At 47.8% G+C, this 11,810-nt stretch overlaps 1 protein-coding gene across 2 annotated transcripts; it reads right to left on the reverse strand.

Annotated features, from left to right (window-relative positions):
- Window positions 1–1,288: 1,288 nt before the first annotated feature.
- On the reverse strand, window positions 1,289–11,750 carry LOC117580994 (probable ATP-dependent RNA helicase CG8611). 2 transcript variants are annotated; one of them, XM_034267798.1, is made up of 5 exons: window positions 11,610–11,750; window positions 9,727–11,543; window positions 8,181–8,608; window positions 2,395–2,584; window positions 1,289–2,335 (listed from the first exon to the last, which is right to left on the reverse strand). In XM_034267798.1, exons 1-5 carry the CDS (start codon window positions 11,676–11,678, stop codon window positions 2,059–2,061), a joined length of 2,781 nt encoding a protein of 926 aa, XP_034123689.1. In that variant the 5' UTR covers window positions 11,679–11,750; the 3' UTR covers window positions 1,289–2,058. The 2 variants fall into 2 exon arrangements, with proteins under 2 accessions (XP_034123689.1, XP_034123690.1); XM_034267799.1 differs by having other exon boundaries at window positions 9,727–11,546; window positions 11,616–11,747.
- Between the last annotated feature and the right edge of the window lie 60 nt (window positions 11,751–11,810).

Here is an 11,810-nt window from a genome sequence, read left to right on the forward strand (position 1 = left end):
TGCAATCACATTAACAATTTTCCACACAGTCCACCCTTTTGAGGTTCCAGAACGAGTGGGCAACGAGACGCGTTGGGCGATGGATCTCCTGGCAGGCTGGCAGCTTATCCAATTAGATCGCCTCGAATCGAATGCACATGGAATTTGCGCAAAAAGTAAGCCAATCAAATGGTGGGATTTACCGAGGGGGATCAGAGATATTACCAACAGATGTTAAGCCAGCGGGAAGCCACAAAGATTTGAGAGGGTGCGAGATGTTGCCACAAGCCCATCGATGGATGAGCTGTTGAATGGTACAATGGAATATTTAGATACACAATTATTTGCCATCATGCATTGTAGGTACAAACTACTTCAATTCAAATCTCAAATATCCAATAAAACATTCATTTTCGGTTCGGTTTTTGTCAGCTATTTTAAGGCAGAACCAAGATAAAGTTTCATTGTTTTACTTGGCAGTAAGACGTATCCCCCTTACAGTATCTATTCTAAAGCCACACCAATGGCACACCACTTCCGCTATACGCATGACCACAGGAGCACCCCACCAGCCACCAGCCAACAGCCACCAGAGACCACCCACCACCCACCACCTTTGCCTACCCAAACCCAAAACACGCACTTGTGAAGGGGTTTCCATTTAATGGACGCATTTATACCCAAATATTATTTCATATGTTGACACTCGCACGTAATTAGGAACCGACCGAGGGGGCTTTCGATTGTTCACGCTTGATTGACTTTGACTTTGACTTTGAGTGACAGACGACAGGCCAAAGGAGCGTCCCCTTCCCGAAGGATGGGGGCTGCCTGTGGCCTAATTAAAAATCAATCGTTGAGCGCCTAATTAGGGTTCCCCACTCGTTCATTGAGAGGCCGCATTTAAGGGCCATAATACGCGGAGCCACCGATCCAACTCAATCGCCACCAAACAGCCAGGCAAGGCGGGCACGTGTCCTGTGTCCCGTCCAAATAGAGTTACAACAAAAAGTGGTTTGGGCCATAAACGAGGCCAGGCGAAAAAAACAAATCGCTGAGCCTGAGCCTGAGCGGCGGCAGGGGTGGAGAGTGTTTATATGTTTTTGATATTTATTTATGCCTTGTCCAACAAATTATGCGCTTCAGTTGCATAAAAAGGCGAGGCAGCCATCAGGCAACACGTGCCGTGCCGCGGCCCTGCCACGGACACGGACCGCACTCTCTGACATTTTCAAAACTGAATGAATCTGCAGTGAGCGGAAAATGGATTTCTAATATCTTACAAAAGAAACAAAAAAGAGCAGCAGAATATAGGCAGAAAAAAAATCAAATAAAATATATTTATATATTACATCAAGTTAAAGAGGGAAAAGTAATCATAAAACAGGAAAGGAAAGCGAAACAGAATGGGGGCCGAAGTGTTTGATACTCTTTGCAGAATCTCTCTAATACAAGTTGTAAACGTGTTCTGATAGTTTGTCAGTGGATTCAATCTTGTGTTCTTGCTAATGTAATTGGGTTTCAATTAGTTGTGGCTGCCAGACAAGGCTGGACATGGCACATGGCTCCATGGATCAAGAATATTCCATATACATTAGTATATTGCATTCACTTCACTAAAATACTCCCCGCAAGGGTGTGCAGCACATGGGAGTGTGGAGAGATGAGCTTAAAAAATATGCTGCCTGCTCGCCGGGTTTCACGCAACTTTTCCCACAGGACGTCCGGGCTTAAAAGTTGAGAAAAATGAAACTTTTATGAGCGCATCTCGTTTGGCGTTTTCGTTTTTTTTTTTTTCTTCCCAGAGCCTTTTTTTCTTATACATAAACTTATTTCTTACTTGCTGCTGTTGCTTTTGTTGTTGTTGTTGTTGTTGTTGTTGTATTTCCTATCTTAGCCTGGCCGAGCAATATTCTTTTCGATTAAATGCTTGAGCAGGCACGGCGGACAGGCGGACAGGCAGCCGGAGCAAAATGGCGCGCATAAAGAGCCGCAAAGTGGCCGAAGAGAGCCTGGCAGCAATGTGTCCTCCCGGACTCCAAGCGGTCTCGTGTTGGCTGGGAAGGTTCCCTACACGAACTACGCCTTCTTGAGTCGCTTGGCGGGACCCACCGATGGGAGGCCGCTATCGAACTCGGATATGTTGAGAGCCCTCGACTTGTTCAGGCTCTTCATGAAGCTGCTGCGACCAACGGCACCACCTGCTGGCGGTGGTCCGCCAGCTCCTGCTGCTGCTCCCCTCTTCTGGTCCTTGCTCGGGATATCCTTTGGCTGCATCTGACGCACTTCCCCGCTGACTGTCGTCGTGTAGATGCGTCGCTTGCTGCGCTTCTCCTGCTGCAACTTTTCGGGATCGCTGCAAAAGGGAAAGGTGTAAGAGATGCGACACTTTCTTCTAGAATTTCTCGAACTTACCGCTCCGTGTAGGTCAATCGATTGGTGGGTGGCGGCGCCTTGGGTGCAGCATGTTTGCCCGCGAACTTGGTGGGTGCCTCCTTGAGGGCGAAGCTCTTGGCAAAGTGTCCCATGTGGGCGATGCGTACGTTGAAGATGGGCTTCAGCTCCTTGGGAAATGTCGAATAGAACTTCATCCAGGACACAAAGGCTGCAAATCAAACAAAAGAGGAGGCAAACAAAGGTTAGAACAGAGCGTGAGAGGGGGCAAAATGTAGCCTGTTAATGCTTTTAGAATTAATTGATGTCTTGGCTTAAGTGCTCTCCGCAGCACATGTGTGTGTGTCTGTATGTGTGTGTCTCGCATTCATTACAAAATAAATTTGTTAAAATGACAAATGAGCAATGTCAGCAAAGGATTTCACATCCATGTCGGTCTCTCCATTGTGCGGCTGGCTCTCTGTGTCGGTTCGGTGTGGTTCGGTTTCTGGCTGGGTTCTCGCTCCTCTGTTCTATTCCTTTCCTTTCCATTTGGCTGGTGTTGCGGGCATGTCCTTGCTAATTACGCAGCACTTATGCCAGGCAAATCCAAATTATACAACAATGATATCAAATTACCAACTGCGGTGGCACTCAACAACAAAGACCGCAATTGTTACCCCGCGATAAGCATCTCCAGAGAGAGAGATATGTAAATTTGATGTGAAATGAAAAATGCAACGAAATGTGCACACAACACAATCCATGCGTATCTACATCTGAAAAACAAGGCAGATGTGAAGTGGCAGACGAGCAGAGAAGGAGCAGGCACAGGAGATCCAACTAGATGCTGGATTGGTGAAACATTTGAAACCGCAACAAAACCCATGAACCTCAGACAGGGTTAAGCAACTCAAATGAACTATTGGCGTAGCTATTCCAAGAGAGATTCCATTGAAAAGTATCTATTAGTGATATTTTCACATATATTTGCATACATTTAGAGCTGCAAGTGCACTAATGGATTGAAACACACAAGCAAAGTAATTATATCTAACCAATTAGTATGCTGAGTGGCATATGCGGTTCTGGCTATCAGATAAGAGTCAAATAAACAGAGCTTCTACAGCTTGAACATCGCAGATCTAAACCGAAGCTAAATAGTTTTCAGAAACGTTTCCTTTTGGGGTTTCAGTCAGTGTTTTGCAGTCGATTACCAGTCGATTTCCATGCCTATTTAATGTCCAACCAACCCACACACAAACCAAAACCAAACAAAAACAAAAACAATTCCCAGCTACTAGTATCATTAAGCAAATGAAGCAGTTCCATTTCCGCTCTTAGTGTCTCATAATTGATTGCTCATGTATCAGGGGAGAGGGCGAGGGCGAGGAACCACAAGCCGCAAATCCGAGACACCTCAAGCAGCACCCACTCACCCACTCACCCACCCACCATGACCAGGCTATATCCTGGGGTGGATATGTCAGGCAAACGAAAGGGAAGTGGCTGGGTGTGGGTGTGGCACGAAGCTGGACGAGATGAATGCAAAGACGTTCCTGCCCCTGCAATTAACTCAGACTCGGCTCGCCTTTCACTCCGTAACCGTGCGACGTATCCGCCACTCGCAGTCGCAGTCGCACACCCACCCGATTCATTCTTTGGTCCTTTGGTCCTTTTCTGTGTGGCTCTCTCTCTCTCGCTTACAAAGTCTCAAAGTCAAGCCCTTGTCTCTGGGTCTGGCTTAATTGCCACAAATGCGATTACAGTCAAGTGGCAGACATTAAATAAACAAAAAGTATGACGGCAGCGGATGTTTAGAGACGTCTGCCAGCCGGAAGTAGCGAATAAAATAAATGTCATTCGAGCTGCCACTACTCTCTATACTCTCTATACCATCTCCCAGTCTTACAGTCTCTTAGTCTACACTGAATTCACCACAGAAACCGCACAAAATGGCTTTTTATGCTACTTTGCCTGCCGCCTGCCGCATGCCCGCCTGCCGCATGCCCGCCTGTCGTCCTGCCAGCGTTTTGGCCCATTGTCTCGGCTGGCAAGGAATTTGAGCGTGATTGAAGAGTGGGTGGCGGTGACCCTGTAGCAGTCGAGTGTACCCTGCCATGGGGTGTGGCTAATGCGCACGTCAGCGGCTCAACGACTCAACGACTCAACGGAGAGCCAGGCCAAAATGCAAGCGGATATTTTTATAAAGCGCGCGCGTGTCCATGCGGTTTGCCTTGTGTGTTTCATTTGCTTTGTGTTGTTGCGGTGTTGTAGGCGTGGCAAATTGTTGTGATTGTTTTTGCTTCTGCTTTTGTGTCCTTCTTAATCCTCTTCAACCACCTCCACGCTTGCACTTTCCCTTCGCTTTCGCTTTGTGCCTTTTCGCAGGAAGGATTGCTTCCACTGGCGTTGGATTTTTGTGTGCAAATATGCCTGTTTTTGTGTGCGGTTCGCTCATGTGATACTCTAGAACGAGTAGCAGCTAATAAGTGGCTTAAGATGGGCAATGTCGAAGTGGTGTGAGTGAGTGAGTGAGTGGGGTTTAGTTGGTTGGGACAGCCGATGGCCACAGGGTGGGCGCTACTTCCCGCTTAATGACTATGTTCAAAAATGTAAATAAAATTCATGTTTTATGTAGGTGGAAATAATCAGAAATGGAGTGATGGCTAGTTGCAAAAACCCAGAGAAATTATTTGGATTAGTATGCAAAGTGGAGCTCAACGAAGGCTTCGCTTAAGAATTGTATTTACTTGATGCCAGAGACTAAATTGAATCATGATGAGAAAATGAGTTCACAGCGACCAGAAATGATGACCGTCTTGAGATATATTTCATTAATATATTTTCATGGAAATCTTGTGCTTCAAACTCAACCCCAAGAATTAGAGAATTCAAAAATATTTGATATATTTTTGCTATTGGTAAAATAAATTTGTATAATCTGAAATCTGATCAGGAAAGAAGTCCAAACAAAAACAGCATTTTCTGGGGCAAGGGCAATCTTTTGACATTTAATTATATTTCTGCTGCAAGTAATTTAATCAAATAAAATACTGTATTTAAATTGTTTGCCTCTCAAGAATGTACTCCTAGAATACTAACTGACTGGGCAGCAAAAGTGCTCTCCACCCGCTGAGGTTGGTCCATCCGGACAGGATTTTGTACAGCCTCTAAAATGTTTTGTCATATGAAGACTAAACGTTTCTTTGTTTTCCTAACAACTGAACAGAAATCCATTATTGCTGATAAATATACGATTGTATTCCCTGCAGTTTCCCTTGAGATGTGCTTGCACCCTTGATACGCACTGTAGCACACTCGACTCAAAACGTTGAAAGGTGGCAGCAACAGCCCAGCCCAGCCCAGCCCAGCCCAAGCCAACTATTCCGCTGTGGAGATTCGAAGAACAAAAAGTGAATTTCAACTTGAAAATTGTTTCAATTACTGATGGAATGCGGGGGTCCCCGCTATTCCCACAGTCACCCAGAAGAGTCTCTCCCCTACATTTTGGATGTCTTCTCTCAGCTCTCAGCTCTCAGCCACATTGGCTCCTTTATTCTCTCTCTCTGCTCCCTGATGATGCTGGCTGGCTGGCTGTTCTAACTGCTTTTATCTGCTGCTTTGTACAGTTTTGTTCAAGCGTAATACTTTTTAATGGCTTTTTGATTGGACGCAGCAAAGCAGCAGCAGCAGCAGCAGCAGCAGCAGCAGCAGCAGCAGCAGCAAACTGCAGCCCCATACATACATCTCTCTCTCTCCCTCTCTCTCTACAACCTAGGAGTTGTATTTGTGTTTGTATCTCTGTCTACGTTGGTTCTAGTGCACCCCGTTTGCCCATTTTGGTTGCTGCTCTTAAGTTTTACCAAGTGGCTTCCTGCCTTGACGCTTGACTCGGCGCTTAAGTGCAATTGGAGTTGCCATTTTGACAAACTCGACTCCACTCCAGGCGACTCGACGCTTCTCTCCTCTGATCAGCCAATTGCCTTTCCCTCCCCTTTCTGCATTTCTCTTTGCTGTTTGCTCTTCTGTCGCTACTTTTACTTCTCCTCCATCATATTTGGCTTTGGTTGTCTTTCTATTGTTTTGCGTTTTTGGCCTGAAAGCCATTTGGTTATTTTTCTCAGTTTCCGTTTCCTGTTTCGAGTCGCCATCAGTCGCCTTCGCCTTAGCCTCCGTCTCCGCCTCCACCCATCTCTACGATTCCTGTGATTCATTTTGCATTCCATTTGGTGGGCGTCGCATCGTTCGATTAGAAGCGTTTCCCTTTCCCCTTTGCTTGGTGCTTCTTGAGCTCTTCCTTTATGTTTCAATCGGAAAACATGGGAAAAAGTTGTTCTTTCGTCTTTTATTTTTTTGCTGTCCACAACCCCACCCCTGTGAGACGGCGCTACGACTCGGACAACCCTTCAACCTGCTGCCACTGCTGGCTTGGTAACATCTAATTAACTTTTTTCCTATCCCTTGGCCAGCCAAGGCTGCAATTACAATTTCAACAGGACATTAACATTACCATTGATTGGGTGGGGATTGACAGTAGTAGCGGCAAAGACACTTGATGGCCACGCACTCGAAATACCCTTCAATTTGGAGTGCAATTTGTATTGTAAAGAGGGATATTTATTCTAGTCAAAGACTTGCAAATCCGCACCTACTTTTCAAAACTTTTCTGCCAACTTTTGTACTATTTCTTGGAGCGTACACCAGCGTCACATAATTAGTTACTAAAGTGAGGCAGCAGCTACTTAAGAATTCCTCAAGTAAACCCGCTATAAATGAAGGCTTTTGCTTTGGCTTCTGCTAACTTTCCTGACAGGAAGTATTAGGATCAGCCGCAAGAGCCAAGAGCTGTAAGGCGAAGGTCTGCTCGAAGATTGATTCTAGGCTGAGATGAAGTTCTGCAATGGTACGATATACGCATAACAAATAGGCTTCTATAAGCGTAGACCACTATGGAATACATTGTAAGGTTTGCAGCTTAAACAATGGCAGAAAAATCTAGATTCTAGACTACTAGAATTTGCATTCACAATTGCACCGATAAGAAAACTTATATACCCCTTACGCACATACGACTGCTGGGTATGGGAAATCAAATAAAATATGAAAGGGAAATACAAATAAAAAATAAAAAGCAGAAAAACAGGAAAAAGGATCAGAACGATGAAAGGAGTCGGCCCAGTCCGGCACGACCACTTGCCGCCCTGACTATTGAGGGTGGCAGTAGAGAGAGAGAGAGAGAGAGAGAGAGAGAGAGAGAGAGCTGGATGGAGTGGACGTGGACGTGGTCGTGGTCGTGTCCGTGGAGTGGATCCATTTGACACGCAATCGAAATTAACTTCAAATATGAAATAATTTTTGTGTTTTTAACGCGCGTTGCCCCGTCAATGATGGTCCAAGGGCCAGGGGACCTACTGAGACACAGAGCTAAGCGGGGGTTGGGGGCGAGTGGGCGTGTGGGCGTGGGGCGTGGGGCGTGGAGAGAACGTCCAACTTATAATTGGAAAAATAGCACAGATAGCGATTGTGTGTGTGTGTGTGTGTGTGTGTGTGTGTGTGTGTGTGGGATTGTGAGTGTGTTTCTGTCTGTTTTCCTGCTTTTTGTTGAAAAGCGCCGCGTCGCTTCGCGTCGAGAATTGTGTCGTAAAAAATCATAATTACAAAATTAATGTTCTCTTGGTGAAAAAAAAAGAATTAAATTGCTAGTTTGCCCAGAGAGACGGAGAGAGAGTGTCCAGCGGACCAGTTGGAAAAGTAAATGCCATGGGAACTGGCCGAATGAGACACCGACTTGGAGGAAAGGGAAACGAGTGAAGGGATAGCCTCACCTTTGCAGGACTTTTCATGCAGCTCGCGATCATCCTCGAGCAGCGTTTGGAACTTGTGCTGCAAATTGGACGCCGCCTCCTGTACGGTACGCGCCTCGTCGTCGAGCGGCAACAGCGTCTGCAGATAGGCGTACATGTCGCCCTGCTGTATGCGGATGCGCTTGTTCTCCAGATGCCGCACAAACTGCGACTCGCTGGGCGCCAGGAAGAGCACGGCCCTGCCCTTGCGGCCCGCACGCGCTGTCCGGCCCACGCGATGCACAAAGTCCGCCGTGGTCTGTGGCGGCGTATACTGGATCACAAGCTTAATGTCGGGCACATCAATGCCACGGCCCACGACATCGGTGGCCAGTAGCACACAGCTGGCGCAGTCCCTGAATCCACGAAAGACGCCCTGACGCTCCGTCTGTGTCATGGAGCCGTGCAGTCTGCAAAATCAAAATGGAAAGTGTCAATGAAGATTCGATACACTGAACCAGAAGGAAGATAAGCATCAAATACACTTTCAGCATTGCTAATATTCTATGCCACTGAAATGCGTAACTATTTAGGGACTGATTTGGGCAATTGGCAACTACATTTGTATGCAGCCAACCGATTAGATCCAAACATTTCAAAGCAAAAAGCAGACAGAAGACCGTCGCATTGCTCTGGCTATAAATTAATTAATTGTGCAGCTTAGGCTTTAAATAACAAATCACAAAAAAATAGCAGCAAGCTACATTTTTGAAAGTTTAAATTGAATTGGAAATGCTCGTAATTTTGGCATTAACCATAACAAGAAAGTTTCTATCTAGCTTATATTTAGCATATAGATGTCTCTACTATTTGTGGACATTTCCCCTCGGCCCTTACGTGTCGTTTTTACGAACAAAAAATGCTCAAGGGGCAATAAGAGAGAATTTTACGAGCAAGAAACTTTCAAAATTTCTACACATTTCTCTGCCCATTTATATGCCTAGTAATTGGGTAGGCTATAAAGATTGAGCCACAATATGACCTGACTTCACACTACACTCAAAACAGCAGAAAACTCTGCGCTGTGAGCGGAGGTTTCTGTATAACAATTTGCGTTACATACAAATCAAATATTGATTGCTTATCTTTTAGGTTATTAAATATACAAATTTGCAGATGTCCTGCACGCCACAGGTGTTACGTATTACGTTAACAAATTAAGGGTACATTTTCTGTGTCTTTTGCTGGAGAGAGACTTTCTGTGAAACTTTTATCTGAAACATCTTGGTTAGTTTTTTGAAAAGCAAAATAAATTTAAGTAAAATATTCATGTATTCCCTTCCATTCTCAAGAAAGGGATACGACTTTCTCAACTAAAAACCCTGTACAATACTCGTAATAAGGATATTTCTGATTGGCCATCCTTGCTAATTGTTCCACTGACTAGTTCTCTGATGGATAGATAGCTCTGCACATGTCTTCCCAGCCTCTACTTTGTACAATCTATAGCCAACAGTCTCGTATAAATGTGCTCGCGAGCTGAATGCTTGCAAGAGTAGTTACATAAAAGGCTTTATCCCTGACTTACTTGAAGAAGCGCAGTCCCTGCAGCAGCGGTGTGCTATTGTCGTGGTCGTCAGAGTCCTCATCGTTCTCCTTGACCTTTTCGTCATCCTCGTCGAGTACGCGCCGGGTGAGCGCCTCGTTGAGCATGTCGTGGTGGAAGTTGACCATTTCGGTGGTGCTCATGAAGATGATGGCCTTGAACTGCTTGGGGCTGGCGGCCATTTCCTTGGCCAGCAGCGAGGAGAGGGCCACGAGTCGCAGCTTGGCCGGCACCACGATGTAGCTCAGGTGTAGATGCTCGGGAATGCTGAGCACGCCCGTCACATCCTCCTGGTACTCACCGAGGCCATCGTCCGGCTCCAACTGGGCCTCGATCGAGTCCTTCTGGTAGCCTTCCTTGCTCTTGAGCGCTGCACTGGCTGCCTCGTCGCTGTTGTCGATGTAGAGGGGATCGCTGAGGGCGAGTCCGGCCAGCTCCTGGACCTGGGCGGTGAGCGTTGCGCTCAGCAGCAGACGCTGCAGCTGCGGCAGCTTCTCGTCCTCTGCCTTTGCCTCCAGCCGATGCTTATCGATGGCCTCCACCAGCTGCTTGACGTCCCGCTCGTAGCCGAGCTCCAGCAGACGATCGGCCTCGTCCAGCACAAGGAACTGCAGCCGAAAGAGCTTGAAGGAGGCTGTGTGCAGCAGATGGTCGACCAGGCGGCCCGGCGTACCCACCAGCACATTGATGCCCTTCCGCAGGCGCGCCTTCTCGCTCTTGCGGCTCTCTCCACCCAGCAGCGAACCGGGCACGATCCACGTGTAGGGCTTGAGCAGCTTCTGGAGCAGCTCGTACGTCTGCACGACCAGCTCGCGGGTGGGCACAATGATCAGGGCCACGACGCCGTCGGTGCGCTTGATGTGCGGCACCTGCGCCTGCAGCTTCTCCACCAGCGGCAGGGCGTAGGCCAGCGTCTTGCCGGAGCCCGTCTGGGAGCGCACGAGCACATCCTTGCCGCTCAGCACATGCGGTATGGTCTTCTGCTGCACCGTGGTAAGCTCTGTTATGCTCAGCAGATCCTCCAGATTCTTCACCGCGTGCGCGTGCAGCCCGAGACTCGCCACTTTGCTGCCCGCGAATATTGTCTCCCTCACAGGCTTCACCGTCCGCTGGCCCAGCTGCTTGAGCGCCTCCACATCGCTCTGATCGAAGAGGCCAATTTTCTTCGTGCGAAAGCGATTGGTGGCCACCGTGGGGGCAGCCTCCTGCTTCTGTTCCGGCTGATCTTTCTGCTCTTTCTGTTCTTCTTGCTCCCGTTGTGGCTCTTCTGCTGCCAGCTTTTGCTTTCTTTCCTCCTCGATTTGCGCCTTGAAGATGTCGCCAGCGCGTGGCAGTTTGTTGGGATTCTCCGGTTGGCCCCTTCTCTTCAGTGCGCTTTTGAGCTGCGCGTCGCTCAGCTTGGACACTGGATTGCTGCGTTTTTTGCTGCCCATGCGCTCGGCCCTTGTGGTCTTTGGCTTTGGCTTCGGCTTGGCCACTGCAGCGGCCACTGGCGTTGCGCTGACATTGAGCATTAGATCATGGCCCAGACTGGGCTTTGGGGCAGCCGGCGGGGCTGCAGTGGCATTGAACATGAGATCGCCAGAGAGAAGTGAAGTGGAAGTGGAAGCTGGAGGGGGAGCGGGAGCGGGAACACGAGCAGCGGGCAGTGGAGAAACAGCCTGGACCTTTTCCTGCACCTTGCTGGGCACCCGTCGCCGCACCACTATCGCCTTCACCTTGGGCTTCTCCGCATTGAATTGGAAATCGAAATTGCTGGATGGTGGAGCGCGTTTCCCCACGGGCTGCCGCGCGCTTTTCTGAAACGAAAGCCACAAGTTTGAGTGTTGGCTGCCACGCCAATCCCAGAGGGGGGGCACACTCACCTTTTGCTGCTGTTGGGGCTTCCCGGCCGATGCCTTGGCACTCACATTCAGTGATATGTTGTCCACCATTTCTATAACATTTGGGTATTTAAATTATCTCAAAATATATCGTGCGCGCACGTGTTGCAGTGTGACTGCGTATTTAACGATCAAATATACCGGACGACCCTCAAGAATAAACCGAAATATACCTCTCGTTTT

The sequence above is a fragment of the Drosophila guanche genome, unplaced genomic scaffold (genome assembly GCF_900245975.1).
Source record: "Drosophila guanche unplaced genomic scaffold, DGUA_6, whole genome shotgun sequence".
In the NCBI taxonomy this organism is placed as follows: Eukaryota; Metazoa; Arthropoda; class Insecta; order Diptera; family Drosophilidae; genus Drosophila; species Drosophila guanche.

Excerpts from the sequence above, each read along its gene's own strand:
- LOC117580994 (XM_034267798.1), bottom strand. The coding sequence starts at position 11,678 with ATGGTGGACAACATATCACTGAATGTGAGTGCCAAGGCATCGGCCGGG. Across the intron at positions 11,544-11,609 it reads AGCCCCAACAGCAGCAAAAG|AAAAGCGCGCGGCAGCCCGT; the intron begins GTGAGTGTGCCC and ends CTTTCGTTTCAG. Across the intron at positions 2,336-2,394 it reads CGATTGACCTACACGGAGCG|CGATCCCGAAAAGTTGCAGC; the intron begins GTAAGTTCGAGA and ends TCCCTTTTGCAG.